The sequence below is a fragment of the Opisthorchis viverrini genome, assembly GCF_000715545.1.
Source record: "Opisthorchis viverrini unplaced genomic scaffold opera_v5_306, whole genome shotgun sequence".
NCBI classification, from domain to species: Eukaryota; Metazoa; Platyhelminthes; class Trematoda; order Opisthorchiida; family Opisthorchiidae; genus Opisthorchis; species Opisthorchis viverrini.
The window spans coordinates 15,426-33,726 of record NW_008751964.1 but is presented as its reverse complement, the minus strand read 5'-3'; the positions used below and the strand labels follow the sequence as shown (position 1 = coordinate 33,726).

The window sequence follows — 18,301 nt, the reverse complement described above, 5'->3', positions numbered from 1 at the left end:
GCAGGAAGGAACGTAAGTGTATAATCTCATAAACACGTTGAACTTGGGCTTTGTAGAAATGGGCTGATGCTCTCTGAGATGAATCTGATCTCTTCATCTTAGGTGTGGAATAGAATTACATCCGCCTTCTTTTATGCGATAAGATAAAACAAGGACGACATTCCGCAAGTAGGAGATCACCGCCTGAACAGGATAATTCAACACGACATTCTTCATTTTGGTCACTGTTGGGGAACACTCGCAGGAGAACCGTATTTCGGAACTAGAAGCATGGTGACTACGGTGTGATAAAGGAATTTTTCTTCACAGATACACTGAGTGACCTGGTGTAGCTGAGCCATATTTTAAAATAGCAGATCCTTCGGAATAGCCAAGGTACAGAGCCTTCATTCTGCCAGTTTCCTATCCTCAGACAACGAGTTCTTCTGTTATTTATTTCTCTAATAAAGCTGCCATAAAGTTGAAGAAAAACATCAGCTGGATTGAGTTTAATCTACCGCCAAAACCAGATTATTGTGCAAGTGACTATTGCACAAATCCCGTTGAATTTAGGACCAAGTAGAACATAAGAGTGGTGGAAACTAGGGAACCGTGACCACCCGACAACTCCTAAGAAAGGCGAAACTGGTGGTGGGCTTTCGAAGGGTTCTCAGCAACCCTACGAATAGCAAGTTTTGTCTATAAAACATATAACAGGAAGCTCGCTAAGCTTCTGAGAAGCTAACCCCGAGGCTTCCTGTACTGATGAAGTGTCCACTTTGAGACGTGTTTCATTCTGCATCAAGGTACTTTTGCTGAGAACAGCACGATGAGAGAAACGGGTATAGCAGTAAACCGTGATAAACAAAGGCGGAAATTATAGGTGCGTTAAAAGGAAACTCCAAGTGAAAAGGAAATGGTCTAGCTACCTAGCAGTTTTCATATCAGTATCCAGTACCTAACGCTACTTACATCCATCTTTCGCTGTTTTTCGCTTCGCAGGTTTGCTTTCAAACTTGCCTTCATTTGTGATCATAGCAACCTGCAGGAAAATATATGAACCGTAGCCATTATTCTGTCAGTTTTAGATATCTTACCTACGTTATGAGGTTTCACTCACCACAAACGTGTATTCTGTGTCAGGTCGAAGTCCAATTAAGCGGCAGTGCTGTTCTGTCCCTGAATAGACTGGTGATTTCCCCTGATTCATGTAAACTTCATATCGCATAATGCGCCCTCGAGTGTACTTTGGTGGCTCCCAGTTAACGGTCACTTCAGAACGACCCAGTACTGTAACAATGGGTTTTTCTGGCCAATGTGGACCTTGTGTGAGAAAGTACGATAGCAGAAGAATGTATGCCCTTCAAACAGTGATGGGTTTTGTTGGAAAAATCCTGTCTCACTCACTTGTTCATATCGATCCACCATTCTACCGATCGCGAGGGATATGATCATTATTTCCAAACAAAAAATGGAGATTATGACTCAAATAAAGAAGCTTGGAGAACCATTTTTTACATTCGTTTTTTAACTACACAGCTGAACAAAACTCGGATCTCCACTCAATCCCAGATAGTAAAACCTGAAATGCTTGGGTCATGGCCAAGCCAGTGATAGAAACCGGGGAGAATTTGGGCACAAAATGCCCATGTGAGAAATGCTTTAGCTACTTCCTGGTGGGATATCACGGCACAACGGGAAATAAGATGCTGAAAGCACTTCAGTGCAGTGATTACTATTTTCCAAGCAAACGATTTGCAAGGGCGATATAGTTTCTCCTATCTGGGAATCCAACTAACAACGCGATGAGACAAAATCCCTCAAAAACCACTACCGATTCGACTGTTTGAGACTGATCTCTAAAGTTAAGAGAAACGCGACACTGTGTCGGAAAAAACCTTTTCATCATTGAAATAAGGCTATTTCTTTGATTTTATGCGATAGTTATTGTAGACGGTGATGTAAGACAAATTTGCATGGATTTTTTTTTGGATAAAATAATCGCGATCCACTTATTCAGTCTGATAGCGAGCATATAATGGGACCGAGCAAACGCGTTTACTATGTAGGAACTCACAAACCATTGAGAATCTCGGAAAACTTACTTCATCATATGGAATCTATACGAAGAGACTCACTAGGGTGTCACAGCAATATAGATACCCCTAAAAGGCTCGTTGTCCAACAGATGGGTGGAACGTTACCAGGAGTGGTGAGGCGGGACAACGAAAACCCGGTGGTCACCGTGGAGATGCCTTATTGAAATAGCACTTCAGAAGCCATTCGAAAGCTACTTAGGTATTACGATGGTTAAAACTCTTCCGAACTGACGACTACTTACAACGACACCTCATGAGGATTAAGGACCTCGTCGAACCAAAACACCGCACGAACTGCGTCCACCGAATTCCCTGCGCAGAATGTCCGACCTAGTACATAGGCCGGACAACCAGGCAACCCCATGTGCGTTTTCCTCTGCGGAACCCGATCGAGTTCAAAAAACTTGAGCACGACTCAGCCTTTGCTCCTCACGCACTTGAGTCAACTTCCATAGTCCACGTACAATTCAGTCAGGATTTAAGTCACACATGGGACGGGCGTGCCCTAGAGATCAACACACAACCGAACTGTATCGACCCTAGTGATGGCACTAGCGGTCCGTCTGTCTGGATTGGACCTACTGCACACCTTGGTAGACATAGTAAGCACATGTCAAGCAGGTTCCTCAACAATGACACATCACAGCCGCTACGGCAACAAACAGAAACACGTCCTAATCATGGTACAGAGAATCACGCGTACAAGCACACGGCCACGACTACATAACTCGAATAAAACTTTAACGTGTTTGCACGCTTTCGAGTACAATTCATCTATCGAAACTCTCCACCGTCCAAAGATGGGAATATCAGATATGACCCACCTCCTTTAGGGCCCTGTTACTTGACCGGAAACAACTGCAGAGATCATTATTTCATCAACAACTGATGCTTAAGATGTGAACAGTCATGCAGCAGTAGTTGTTCGTGTGCCTAGAATGTAACAAAATGTAGTCAGCTGCACTCTGAGTGAAACAGGCCGTTTGTCGGCTGGCTGCTGGCAGTATTGATGGGTTGATATGCCTTACCCACTGGGTTCATAAAGCTTCCCATACCTGCAGAGATTTTCTCGCGTCTTCTGTTTTTGAAAAACCAGTCATAGCATTTCTAAAGCATGAATCCCAAATAACCGACAAGTTTTATGCTTCAGGTATGTGGGGGAAAACGTTCCACAGACTTGTACATGGCTTTGGGCATCAGGCGTTACACAAAACTGTATTTGTACTGTAATCCATTGTCCATGTGGGTGTGTGAGATACTGTACTCCCTAAATGTAAGCTTTTGTAGATGTTTTTAGCGTTGTTTTCAGGTGGTTTCAAGGGCAAATCATTCATTTGTAAATGACCAAGATTCGTTTCGAAGAGAACTGCCTTATTCAGATCGGGAAGCCTGTTATTAGATATACCAATTGTATTTGAGTTCATCCTGCGGTTGACTCAATTTTGCAGATGCTCTGTGACAGACTGTTACTCCAGTTTTTTCTGTACAGTGTAGACAGAACGGGATATAAAATGAACCCAAAAAAGTTGATCGCCTGTGAGGCAGCTGAGATAGTAATCACATTACATCCTGTCATATTTTTTAATGAAAGTCGACGGAGATTGGGAATCGTTTGTTGACTTGTTTAAGAAAAACTTAATAATACCAGAGAGCCTTATCTCAACCATTTTGAAGGTATCCAGTGAGAAGTTGAAATCAGTTCAGCAATATGAAAAGTGACCGTATAATCTGTTACCAGATAAATTTGATCTCATCTGCACTCAGTGTTCGTCCGGTAAATGTAAACTGCTAATTCAAGCTTATTTGATTTATTTTCAAAAGTGTTCTCTTCCTCACTCTTAAGCAAAGACGCTATACTCCGATAAACTCCCGGAGACTAGTTTACTAGTAACTATAATCACTCAAGGTCACTGGTAAAGACACGTCGATTCATCCCTTACCTGTTTCCAGAGTTTGTAAGGACAGTGTAGCTGCTGGTCCGGTACCCTTTCCATTCACAGCACTCACCTATTAGCACACGAAAGACGGTGGCGTAAACAGCAGAGAAAAACTATGGTACCATAAAAAGATAATATATTGTAAATTAATTTACGTTGTTCTTTTTCCAGACAACTGATAACTGAAGTAATATTTTCATACCGAGTATGTTTATGCTTCTAAAAGGTATGGCACAACTAGATTCGTATATAGGCTCAGTTGGAGCAGCAACGAAGTACAGCGTGAGATATCGACACATGAATCACTTACTGCCAATCACAACATCAACACGTGAGATTTACAGGCTGGAAGTACCCGGACAATAATGGTTGATATACCAGGTCCCGGTGTAGAAGGAAAGATTGGTTGACGTGCATGGTAACGGAAAGGCTTGAATGGATACTTTTTGGTGCACTGTGTAGTTTTTTTGTTTGATTAGAATCGTTTGGCAAGAACGATCTTCTTTAGATCTTTGTTCAATTTTTTGACAGTGACTAACCCTGTAATCACTAATTCACAGTTGCATACCCACGGTTGCGTGTCACTGTTCTTGAAACGTGTGCTGGAAGCCGCATGATTTTTCAGGAAAAGTTCAGCCATAAATAGAATAAAACTGATTCGTCCTTCTCGCAGTTATTTCACAGCAATTACAGACGCAATGCTAAATGACCTTTGGCGAAGAGTGGACAGGCTTAGTATTGGACTGAGCTTTCAATACTGGTCTTCTAGGTACAAGAGTTAGGCATGAAGGTGCAGCTAAAAACATGTCAGTTAGAATTATGAATAAGATCGTATGCAATACTGTCGCCCCCAGAGGGTAGGCGCAAGTGGACAGTATACCTGAATCGTGTGACGATCATATCAGATAAACCACTTCGTTTGTTGTGTAGGATGAGGAATGTGGGACCTATTAGCATACAGGATAATCTAATTATTCACTAAAAATTGTTGTCATCAGCTACAGCTCTGGCATCCAGTGGTGAAAAAACAGTTAGAGCATCAAGCTTCACACGCACGGGACTCACCATAACGGTGTAGGTGGTATTCGGCAATAATCCAGAAATAATAGCGTTGGGCTCCATAGCCTTCTCACTATAACGTATGTCTTCAAGAGGTTGGAATGAAACTAATCTCCCCAATACCTACTTGATGAGAGCTTTGACTGAAGACCGTTTGACCTCATTCTTGGACTGTTTGGACGTTTTTCCGCACATTCTGAAACAGCGATATGGTGCAAATGAATGACTGTACACTCTGTTGCATACTCAAAAGGCTTCATAAAAGTTCGCTCGTGGAGATTCGTGAAACGTTGATCGCAATGAGTCGCAAATTAGCTTTATTATACCATTAGCGTATGGCAGAAAAAAAACAAGTATTAAAGTGCTGGGGTGTGTTCAAAAAGAATATGCCTCTGAGCAGAATGAACATATTTTTTGGCGCAGCAGATATGGAATCTCCTTAGGGGTGTAATAAAATTGCAGAGCATTTTCGCTACACATAGCAGCTTGTGAATAACCCAGCGTTGTCTTCCTGAGTTAAGGTAATTGTTGCCCCGACGTAGTTGTATTGGTGTGTGATCAACTGATTCTCGATATGTATTGAATCACCCGATGTCTATGAGAGCCATCAAGCTAAACTATTCATTCTTGAGTAGTTTGCCAAAAATTTTAAGCGTAACGAAAAATTTAAGTTATTATGCCGTTCCAGGACACCGGATGTTGGGAGACTGAAGCACGCTTGTCCCTTTCGATATGCATGACATATGGCAGTTTGACAGTTCGTCTCTTCACAGTCAAGTTCTCAGACGGTGCGGTCGGATATATGCTTACCTTAAACTTTTCATTTGGACTTTTCATCTGGACCGCCTACTGAACGCGGTTGCTACTAAAAGTGAAATCAGAGTACTTTGCTAAAAGCAGAGATTGGATAATGAGCTGGAAGCTTTTGGCTCGAGTCTTTTTTAAATTCAGTCAAACAATTTCTGACAAGATAAGCATTTCCTCCTTCTAGGGTGTGTCAGCTGAATGAAAGATACCGGTTTCAAAAACAGCTTGCTGGACTCCTCTGGCTGACTCTTCTGTGGCCAGCTATCGTACCACTGGTACTTGAGGAATGGAGAACTTGGGTTTTTGGACAAAACCAGCAATAAGTAGCCCATCTAGGGAATTCAACTAAACATCATGACAGCATACATCTGAAACTTTTCCTTTGTTTTTCCATTGAACGTCCCGAAAAATGAAAGCATTAAGCTGAACCTGGTGTCGCTTGTTGCGTCGAATCAGAGAAACGAAATGACTTCTGACTTTAAATAGTAGGAGGATTCATTAGGGTTGTAATGAAAATCTTGGCGCGTTCAGGGATGAAAGCCTGTATATTCCAACCTCGTATAAATCCTGGTGGTGTTCTACATTAGAGAGAGTGATATTACTGTAGGCCATCTAGTTGAAAATGGGCAAATGTCGTTCCCGCGATAACTGGCGATAACTGAATAATCATAGTATCAGGGGGCTTTTATGAATTCAGCTTTCTGGACAAATTTTACAGAACACATTTGATAATGACAACAGATAACGAAAGTAGTGTGTGATTTATTATGCAGAAATATGAAGGTACTTCAAAGGTAGTAAAATATTACGATCACCAGGATCAGTCAAATTTAAGGGTGGGATGTGTCTAGAAAATTAACGGAACTGTGATAGGTTACCACTTACAGGTAGCCTAGCATACACACTTGACTATCTTAATATAGACCAAATGAAGAAATCGATCAGAGCACTATCCCTTGATTGGTGATCTTTCCTTAAGATTCTTTCATCTATGATGGTGGTGTCTTCATTCAGTATTATATAAAAATCTTTTCAGTCGATAATATATGTTTGTCGCGTCACGCTCAAACTTCTGCAGATGCCCCGATTCTCCAAAAAATTTCCCCAAAGACAAGACAGCTCACATGTGGTATGAGGGCACATACCCACATCCAGAGCTGCTCCTCTCATGCCCCCCACTGCCGTGATGGACAGGTGTTGTATCCTACCTCTATTCAAATAATATGGGAATGTGAAGTACATAGAAGCACCTAGACTATAGACGCATTACTTACGGTCCTCTTTACTGCGCGGAGATAGATAATGGCACCAGCACAGGCGAGAACCATTGAAAAACTCCACGACAGTTTATAGGTTGATCAAGTGAAGTTGACTCATTCACCTAGAGTCTGAAGATCACAATGACGCAGTTTGATTCAAACAAAAGCGAAGTTAAAGCTTGCAGATTATGTTGGTGTTAACAACAAAATTAGTGATATTCTTCAAATGAATTTTCTCTACGAAGACCACCTCAGTTCATACACTATCCGAGGTATCACAGCCACTGTCTTTATAGGTCTAATTAAGAGTTATTAAGGTGTAGAACGCGTTACCACATAATAACTTGTGACCGCCGGACAAACGGAGGAGTCAAACAGAGCTTCACTCACCAACACGCACCGTGTAATGATGGAGAGATCCGTTTAACTGTATCGGTGGAGACCAGATTAGCCGAACCTGATTGGTTGTAACGGTTGCCGCATGAAGGTCAGTTGGTGCTGACGGAGCTATGCAGAAAAACAAATGTGCAATATTCGCCTGGAGTTAAAACAGAAATGCATTGGGATTTCTTTCTGAATATGCATAATACCCTTATAAGAAAACTATCGAAAACAAGATCCTTCGACGAATTTTGATAATGAACCCTACCTCCAGGTAATATACACTGGAGAACGAGACACGTGCTTTCTGTGACCCAATAAACCAAAAAATTTGCAGTTTTCGTCACCATCGACTAGGATCGTAAATTTGCTATCAGATGAAAACGTTTTGTGTACTCACGGGTAACGTAAAATATGACATTGACACAAGTGTTCTTCCGAAAACACCAAGTGTGATATTAGGGAAAACGTACTGATGAAGAAAACCGTAAGCGTATTTTAACATACTGAAATTCACACCCTATCAAACCGAATTTCTAACGACTAAAATAGCCTTGGATTATCCCAACCTTATAACAAATAATCAGCCAACTCAGCTGTGCTGCTTAAGAAGGTAAGAGGAATGGCACAAATCTTATCAGCTACTCTTTTCGGGAAAAAATGTCCCGAAGAACTCATCTAAGAAACCATCCAGTTATTTTCACCTTGAAACCTATGGGGAATGTCTACGAATCATAGTTCTCCCCATTTCTTTTCTTCCTGTTGGTACTCATCACATAGCACTGCACCTGCAGCTCTGTATTGGCCGGGAGTGAAACAAGTTGCTCATAGGATAATTCCACTGGTCTGAGCAATGAAGAAGCTAGAAAAGTTCCTAGAATTCTTGGGATTAGGGACTTGCAACATCGTTTTATCGTCGCGCTTCAACTAAGCGATTTCGCTAAGGGTTAGATTAGGTATCTTTACCAGCCACTATGGCATAGACAAGGGCAAACTATCGCATCAGTTTATCGACAAGCGTCATTAGGAGCAATCAATGTGAATTAGAATCGTCATCATGGACGGCAAGATGTTGCAAGAGCAACCATCAGAGACAACCAACCGGATGGAGACTCATGAAAGGCAACGCACAAGATCACAAACTTCCGAAGCACCCGGAGTGCGCTTGCACAGCTCAGTAGAGGAGCTAGTCAGAATCGCCACATATTATGACCCATTGGTATCACTTCTGCAGACTAAGCCCGATGACGCCGTTAGATACATTTTGTTCTGCAATGGACTGGTTCGTTTTCTTGCGAAAATACAGAAGGCATCTAGGTAGCCAGGATGGAAAGCGTACAGTATCATGGCTTGAAATAGCCACTCAGAGCATATTTTGAGCCTGTTCTGCTGCGCATCAGGGTCAGGGAGTTAAAAGTACAGGTTGTCTGGCATTACAGGACAGCAGCAGTTTTTCATGGAAGTGGTCATGTAAAATGTGGAGCTAATTAGCAGCTCAAACCCAAACCCTGTCGATTCCGCACACATACCGGTGGATGATGGCGAGTGTGCACTTTCGGTTATGTTGCAGCACATTGTTTCTCTTCATAAAAAGGCTGCTTAGAGTAGCATTTTTAGTGAAAGGTAATTTCAAGTTTCAATCGATATTTTGTCCTGTAAGTGCGGTCACTCTATGCCAAAAAGCACTGTTTCATTCTTTTTTAGAAACATCAGTATCAGGCATCTCACAAGTCACTAAGCTGGTTTAACCTCGCGACCTTCGGACGATTAGTTGAAGACTAAGCCATTGGGCTAAGAATAGTCAATCAGCCATGTGAATAAGTCACATTCTGGCGGGATCAGCGCCATCCAACCTTCAACCAGGGGATTCACATTCACTGGTCGCGGTCAACCATTAGTCGTCCAGTGACAGAGCAGTGACACGACAGATGTACCTCGCAACCAAAGTAACCTAGGCCCTAAGTAAAACAGAAAAATCCTAATAACATCAACTGAGAGTACTAGTACTCACTTGCTTCTTCTGTCCTGAATACAGTCGGTTCAGATAGTGGTCCTTGTTCAACATCATTCGAACACCGCAATGTGATGAGATACCTGGTATAAGGCTGAAGATCCCGAACTCTTGTTTCGAGGTTGTTTCCAGAGTATACCAACTTCCATTCAGCTGAAAAAGAATAAGGTGCCTTTTAAAGTACTTTAGTGTTGTTTGACTGTATGGAACTTCATCCACTAAACAAATAACTCGCTTTTATGACCTCTTGGCTTTTCGGCTGTAACAGCTTATCGGTATAGGTTTGCATTTGGGGGTGTTCTTCATATTTATTCAGCTCGTCTCGTCAAGGAAGGTAGAGTGACACACCCCACATCAAACACTTACCTGTCTGGTAATGTAATGGACGCCAGCCAACTGATCAATTACCCACGTGTCTGTCAGATATTCCCATGTTGTTGCATAAAACCTGATGTCTCGACCAGTTATTTTCGATAAAGTCTCGACTGATAAATGTAGTTAGAAACGGAATACACGACGAAAATAACTGCAAACAAGAGGACTGGGTAGCGAAATTCCGTCCTGACTACTTTACTACAAACTTCTCCAGGGTGTCCAGTTCAAGTTTGCGCCACCGAAATTGCACCTCCTCAGACCACCATCAATCTGTAAGTAGCTCAGAGGAAGAATAAATACACAGGACGAGTGAGACTCATCTAAGACGTCATCACTGGAGGAGCCCGAGAGGAAGGATAAATACACAGGACGAGTGAGACTCTCATCTAAGACGTCATCACTGGAGGAGCCAGTCGATTCGTTACCACGTGAAGGTGAGCTCTTTGATTTGAGAATGAGCGGTGCTATCTCCTTCCTAAGTGAAACCTGATCACAGTGCCGTCCAGGTACTGGAGACCAAATGGATAACCGTTCAAGCTACCAGGCTGAAGGTCACGTGTGTTTTGTAAGATACATATGGGTGATGATTCCTAATAGGAATGAAACGACTGCAGCATTGACTGGTTCCATCTACGAAGGGTGTTTCGTGAGATACATATGGGTGATGATTCTGTAGTAACGGTATTTTCTTAATAGGAATGAAACGGCTGCAGCATTGACTGGTTCCATCTACGAAGCGAAATCTTAACAGAAAATTCCCATTTGAAATTTGAGTTGCTGTAGACAGAAAACTCAGCTGAAATTCCCCATTATCTCCTGTTTATTCCGTTCCACAACGGAATTTGCTTGTCTAAGGCTCTTCCTACTTGGAAACGGACCACATTATTCCTAAGTAGACTTGAAAAACTTTTTGACGGTCAACAACCGGCTTTATTCTTTTTGCACTCAAGTAAAACAAGGTTGGCGGAAACTCGGGTACTGCACCCACCGGACGAACCCCAAGAAAGGTGAAACTCATATTGGGCTATCGAACAGTCTTTACCAATGTTGTGAATAGCGTGTTATGTCAGTAGACGAACCCCAAGAAAGGTGAAACCCATATTGGGCTATCGAAGAGTCTTTACCAATGTTGTGAATAGCGTGCTATGTCAGTAAAATATACTGAAATCGTCCCAGTCGACACAGGAGATGGTCTTTGTGCAACAAATTCACTTTAAGAATACCACAAAAGAGATTAAGCTGAGCCCCGCTTAGAACCAGATTAGTCATTTTCACACTGATTACATTTTACAGATGTCCTCCAAAGTTCATTTTGCAGTTGATGACTGCCGGTTGTCAATTTAGGTTTGGCTGTTTATTCACAAATTAATTTAGTGTTACAGGGTTACGACGTTATACTTCTCATTCATAATATTCTTCAGCAAAACACGTTGATTATAGGCCGCCTCATGTTTCAGCTGAAACTATGCTCAAGATATCGGGGTATTTTCTGGGAAATGACACTAGTTAACAGCTTGACAGAAGCTTTCCTACAGTTCACCACCGATCTGGTCCTTTTTTTAAGTGCTTATGGATGTGGCTCTATATGGGTTTTTTTATTTTGGACCCCATCAAAAAGTTTTCTAGATTAATTAGGCAACCATGTCACTTACAAGTGCCTTCAGCTTGAAAATAAAGCTGATAGGTAACTTGATAACCGTTTGGTGCCTCCACATTTGTCCATCGAACCAAGGCAGACGTTGATCCATAAGCTGAAAAGTTTAAAGTTGCAGCCATCTAACAATGAGGGTGTGTGGGTTCCTGAATAATCGATAAAATTGTTAGAGCTCGAATAAAAATAAACAGGAAGAAAAGAAAAGACAGTTCCGCTAAACCCAAATAGCTGCTAGATAACTTCTGAAAATTTGGGTGTCGTCTCTCAGATGATAAGAACTGTTGGGAAATTCGTCGGTATTCCTTATGCATATGCAGAGGAACAGATCTGTCTATGGATTCAAAAGCTTTTTTAAGGTCAAGGAAAAACAAAACCGTTTGCTGGGAGTGTGAACGGCCCTGCCCAAGCAGTTGACGTAGTGTGAAGATGTTATCAATTTATTTCCTACTAGGGAGGAAATCTATATGCTACTTTGGGGTTCGCGTCTCAATTGTCGGGAATAGATGTGTTAGTGTTTTGAAGCATCTGTCGGATACCTGCCTGGTTGAATCAGTTGCATAGTGTGCCATTTTTGAATGGAAATGTGATGACTGATTGAACCGTCTTGTCTGAAACGAGTTTGCCTTCAAAAATGAGTTCAAGTTGGTTAGTTAAAGCAGAACCAAAGAGGTATCACCGCTTGTAAGTAGTATTGGTGGAAGCTCATCTGGTCCGGCAGTCCCGTGGCATTTAAAGGTAGAATGGCATATCAATAGTTCACAACCAGTGGAGGATCCAAACTTACGCAACAGTGCAAGTGTGAACCAGTCAAGTGAAAGACAGAGGTATAGATGTAGATAGAGGTGAAAAGGTAGACAGGTAGACGACGAAACGTTTGTTAAAATATTCTGTCTAGCGATCTAAGCGCTGAACTTTATTGCGTATCATATTTTCAACATCATCTTTGATTAGCTTGCTACCAGACGGTCACAGAGATGCTATTTCACGGATAAGCTTGAACGACTTCAGTGTAATAACTGCTGCAATAGCCTTTTCGCTTTCATGAGCTTTCTGGACGTAATCCCTCCCTATAAACAGGCAGACACAACAGACATTCTAGCGGAACGACGGTATGGTCTCGAAAGTATGCAGCGTCTTTTGTTAGGAAGTGGTAGCAAACAATGTGAGATCTCGTTGTTAGTTTTTGCGCGCGTGGAACAACCACATGACAACTCTCCGGCGTCACATACTGCATTCTTTATCTCTTCCGGTTTATGACCGATGTTTTTTGTGAAGGTTGCTTTTGAATCAACACAAAGCGTGTTTTGATATGCTCGGCCGATTCCTGGCTCAAGAAGCTTCTCAACCGCTAAAAGGTGTTCATCCTGGGCATTCAGCGAAAATCCGCATCGGACGAGAACATGTCCCGAATCAACAATCGTACCCCAAAGTACTCCTTATTAAAATGCCTCACCGTCGGCAGCTAGCGTTTACATGATCGGCTTGGCTCTACGGTAAAAGTTCTTTACTATACTAGCCTATTCCCGCCAAGCAAATGTCCTCATCAATGTGTCATGCGGAACTTGGAGGGGTCTAGAGTCAAATCGCAATTCATTCGTCCCACTATTTGCCAAAATACTAACCACAACGGTCAAAGGACGGAGTTTGGTCTTTTGATTATCTTCTGAATGTAGAGAGATTAGTTACTAAGCGGCAGTGGTAGTAATAATGACTTGAACAAATAATTTGTTCGCACCAGCATCCACGGAAGTGACACGCGTCTCACACCATCGACTCCACAGGCGAGTATGACTGTTAGTTAGCATCTTCATGATGATTTTACCTTATTCAACTTCATTTTTTTATAAAGCCGAATGCAGTGTGTGAATTTCAGAAGACTTAACATATGCGCTTTGTCTGTCGGAAAGAAACACATGATAACATAATAACACCGAGTTCCGTTGAGCCCACTGGAGGACATGTTCATCGATGATCAAGATACAAGTTGTCAGTCAGGATCAAGTGGCGGTATCGCAACTACCCTAACTACTGATGGAAGAGTCACGCCTTATCAACCAAGAACAACATGGAGATCTCCATAAGACGATTAGTAGATTTGATATATGACTACTTAGCCACCACCGCCTATACACTGAAAGCTACTACAAATCTTAGACTTAAGTCTAAAGAACCAACGGCTGTCATCATCAGTTTGACTCAGTCTGTTTCAACAATGAAAACCTCTCGAAACACTTCCTAAAAGTTCCCATTGTTTGTGCGAGCTAAATGAACGAAGCCGAATTTAACTTGCCATTATGAACAATACACAGGTCATAAATACCAGATATACAGAATTTCTCATATCGAAACTTACCCACAATGCGTGGCCTTGGTGGGGCCGAGAGAGGACTCATTAACAGGAGTACTGTCCTGACTTCGTTCAAAAGTTCTGGTGTCGCTCGAGGAGACACCAAACAATCCTAAGAATTCATTAGGAGATTTTTTAGGTCGAAACGTGAATCAGGGGCAAGAAACACACGATTGTGAATTGAAATTAAACGCATGGATTATCAGAAAACATTGGATTTAATTTCCGATTACACTATTGTTATTCCTGTACCAGCAGCTATACGTTGTCGTCTCACACAGCAATTTCCTAAATCTGTGGATAGATTTAAAAAGATAAGAAGTTTCTCGTCTGATATCGATGCTGCCCATTTTCACGCGAATGTATCAAACTGCAAGCGCATATTGGATGTCTGTCTATTACCACAGTGGGCGAATTCGATCTTTAATGAACTCTCAAGTAGTTGTGCTTCGAGGCGACAAAACCTGTTGTTGCTGCTGCTTGAAGAACGGTTTGGTTTGATCGGTTTTCTTGAGTTATTTTCACTTAATTTAATTTTTACGAGCAAGCAATATAATCGACATTCTTCTGGAGATGTTCCAGGCAGTTCAGGGAATCATATAAAGAGTGCTGGAAGACAGTTAGTTCAGTGTTTGCTTAATATTGCTATTATCTCCAATGTGTATGGGCCGGAGTCTAGACACCCTCCGTAGTCTTTACCAGACATTACTGAACAGATCAGTTGGATGGCAATGTGGTCTTATACCTTTTAAACTTTGAGCGAAGTTGAGAACATTGAACTTTAGTTCACATTCCTTTGGATGCATCTGAGCTCAAACCATAAGGTGCAACTATTTATAGCACCTGTTATTTTGTTTAACGTTTAGTTTAGGCAATGAACCTCTTCCTGTGTATAGTTTTGGTTTGGCTTTAGAAGGCTAATCAGTCAAGTAACGAAAGTGTAAATTTAAAGCTGTTGTTGAAGCGACAAAGAAGGTGTCTGACTATACAACCACGTTTCTGCTTTACTTGCTCAAAGATTCCAGGTGGGTTACAGTAATTCAATCTTCACTTCCACATCTACTATTCATCATTTTATCTTCGACCGACGTAACTTCAATAAAAACTGAATCAATATATCCCCAATGATAACCATGACGTCAATTTAAAATACATCTTCAAAATGGTACGACTAACCTGTAGTGCCACCATAAGTGGCTGATACCGGCGCAGAATCACGAGGCCTTTCATCTGACTAATCAGCGAGCGGACCACCCTTCCAACAGAGGGAACATTGCGTAGCCAAAATATGGAGAAGAAAAGTTGATTATATGTTGCTGACTAAACGTGAAACTTATTGACGAAAATTGTGTGAAAGTTTCTATGTGTGCAACTGATCGTTGACAGCTTTGAGACAATTCTGAATCATCACTTTCAAAAAGTTAGATAATAGGGACCGAAAGGGTTCTGGGTACAGAAGTTCATGTAGCATGTAGATACGCCAAGCATACGTTTTTGTTAGGGTAGCTCTGTCCCATTCGGACAGAAGTCGGGACAGATGCCCTCATTTGTTTTGATTAGCTGATCGACCCAATCGGTTACTGTTATTTGATTCTTTGACAGCAAATCTCTTAAAAATACCGCATTTCTGCCCAAGAGCAATACCTGATTTGTGTAGACAGGCTAACTAGTTTTTAATGATATACCTATTCATATACTTGGTGGGCACATTCCAAATTTGGGAGTGAGTGGTAGACCTGTCTACCGAGTTGCCCAAGTTCTTCTCACTTCTGCCAATCCATTTGAAACTGATACGTTTGTTAGTGCCACTCAATAGCTTTTCTGGTGGATGTGTTTGTAAAACTGAGTCCAGAATATGTTCGCCTGAATACTATCCTTCACGTGTAGGTCCTTTGAAAAACAACACCGTTGGGCTAGAACACACAGTCCTAAAAGCTTTCATGGTGCTAAGTGTTTTGTCTCTGTAGCTTTTTCTCATAATTGATGGACTGGAAAACCACTGTGCCTAAACGGTTGCGGGGTAAAGTGAACTTGTCCAAAGAAGTGTGCAATACTCTAAGAAACAAGTCCTTTTCCTAAGAAGCAATAGTTACCCGTGTTTTGGAGCAGGTGGTAGAAATGACTGGAAACACATAGGCTAATAAAGCCCTCAATTCTTTCCTAAAATGCACTTTTTAACACTGTAGATAATTGTAAAAGTATTTGTCTGGTCACAAAACATATTTTGGTTTGGTTGCGGTGCTTGCGTACATTGCCGCAAACCAAGAGGTTTCTACATTGGTCACGTTCAACAGTCGAGCCAATGTAGTATTTGTCTGGTCACAAAACATATTTGAGTTTGGTTGCGGTGTTTACGTACATTGCCGCAAACCAAGAGGTTTCTGCATTGGTCACGTTCAACAGTCGAGCCAATGAAGCTAGAGCGCAACAAGGTTGCACATCATTGTCTTGCTGCTCAGCTGAAACATCCGGAAACTGTCGACCATCGTCTCCCTCGCAGGTGAAAAAGTAGTCGTCACCCGTAAAGAATTTCGGAAATCGAAAGATCCAGTCATGACCCTCGTGTGTGCCGGCCAAACAGCTGAGGCAGAAGCAGGCATTCTTGCATGCACCCCAATTGGATCCAGCCAGTGGAACATCGGCGAGCATGATTCTGAGACCAGTAAGCTGAGTAGACAAGAGTACAAAAAAGACTACATTCAACAAAGAAGTGAATACAAGTAGGCATCAGAAAAACGCAAATTTTCAAAATAAATCGGTATTTGGAATCCAATTGGACTCAACAGCTTTCCATTCTCAATTCAAACTAGCATAAACCAGCGGATGCGTAGCTTGTCAGCGGGTTGTCAGAAGGGAGAAAGTTTGAGGGCGTTGGTCTGATCCGCAATGATGTCTCCATGACATACTCGGAACCTGGCTAGAGACGTTGCAATACACGACTGCTGGTCAATGCTACCGGCGTCAGCAGTGCAAAACGGTCTGAATGATAACTTTAAGGTGTGTGTTCATAAAAGGATTGTGTTATGCTATCAATAAGATCAATTCTTCCCTTCATTTGCCATGCTCTTCGTTAAGAACCGGTGTTTCTACGCTGATGTTGACGGCCGTGATGTTCACGCAGTTTACCGTTCTATAACCATTCACCATTGTCATTTGCCCAACCACACCATATAGGCCAAAGGAGAGCATTTCGATAAAGTGCAGCATGCCATCGTACAGTAAGTAATTGTGATACAAGACGTTCTTCCTCGGGATGACCGGCACGTCTGGATTCATAGAAGCAGTGGTGCTGCCTTCAGTCGGGTTAAAACTTTCCAGCATTAAAATCCATATATTTCGACATCTTAATGATTGGCCGTGACTTCCTGCTAATAACTCAGTAGGGTACAAGTCGCAGAGTCCGGTGCTGCTCAGAAGTCACCTGGTGTACCTATTTGCATTGAAAGTAAGAGAAATTATGCCGTGTTCCCTTTTTTCTTCGCTTGAATAAGTTGAGCTAAGTTGATCAGACTCATAAGCCACTGGTTTGGAAAACGGTCACTATCGTCGTCATGAGCTGTAACAACCGCGTTCTTGTCATACAGTGGATTTAACCGTTTTGTTCACCGATGATTTTGGGAGGTAGGGTGAATGTCTATGCATTGGAAGCGGCATTTGATCTAGTAGATGAGTAAATACAACCTTGTCAGTGGACATTTCATTGAAAAGTTTTTGGGGAGCTATGCACTGGAAACAATCATTTGGATACCCGAGCATCACTGAAGAGGTGACAGGGCCACGTCTGATAGTGTCTCTAACCATTGATATCTCCCGTACAGGGATCCCCATCCAGAGGGCCACGTTAGTGTCTCTAACCATTGATATCTCCCGTACAGGGATCCCCATCCAGAAAGACGGCAATGACCGACGCAGCTGAGTTTGTTTGTTGTATGGAACGCACAACAGCATTGTAAACTCGACCCTTGACGGATAAGCCGATGTCACGACCATGCCATGGGTAACGCAGGTTCACAAAAGCTGCTCTGGTCTTTCCAATCCGGGTGGAAATTTCATCTTTCGTGAGACCAACGGGACTGATACAGCTGCCCAGGTAAACAAATTTGTCCACTGCCTCAATCGGTTCATCTGCAAGCATGAGGCTAGAGTTAGACCCCACCTAGTCTTGCAGTAGCACTTAACACTTTATAGGGGTGAAGCGCATGCCAAACGGTGAGGCGGAATCATTTAGATTATTTAATGACCTTAACCAAGGTCTTTTACTTAGATGCGACGAAATTAGTTCGACTCTGCCTATCTCTCATGACCAACCCAGTCTTCCGAGTTTACAGGGATCTCTAGCTATCCAGCTTTGTTAGCGTAATGATGTAGTGTAATAGTCAACTCTTATAGTGGG

At 42.1% G+C, this 18,301-nt stretch overlaps 1 protein-coding gene across 1 annotated transcript in view; it reads right to left on the bottom strand.

Moving 5' to 3' along the window:
• T265_09810 (hypothetical protein) overlaps positions 1-18,301 on the bottom strand; it is a gene marked incomplete at both ends in the record, with an annotated part of 42,362 nt that overhangs the window by 17,726 nt on the left and 6,335 nt on the right. The window contains 11 exons of the mRNA XM_009175993.1: positions 952-1,021; positions 1,100-1,302; positions 4,019-4,085; positions 5,081-5,160; positions 5,202-5,270; positions 7,531-7,647; positions 9,533-9,685; positions 11,560-11,658; positions 13,915-14,020; positions 15,085-15,163; positions 16,268-16,575. Of these exons, the coding sequence (XP_009174257.1) occupies positions 952-1,021; positions 1,100-1,302; positions 4,019-4,085; positions 5,081-5,160; positions 5,202-5,270; positions 7,531-7,647; positions 9,533-9,685; positions 11,560-11,658; positions 13,915-14,020; positions 15,085-15,163; positions 16,268-16,575 (1,351 nt within the window). The remainder of the gene's footprint in view (positions 1-951; positions 1,022-1,099; positions 1,303-4,018; positions 4,086-5,080; positions 5,161-5,201; positions 5,271-7,530; positions 7,648-9,532; positions 9,686-11,559; positions 11,659-13,914; positions 14,021-15,084; positions 15,164-16,267; positions 16,576-18,301) is intronic.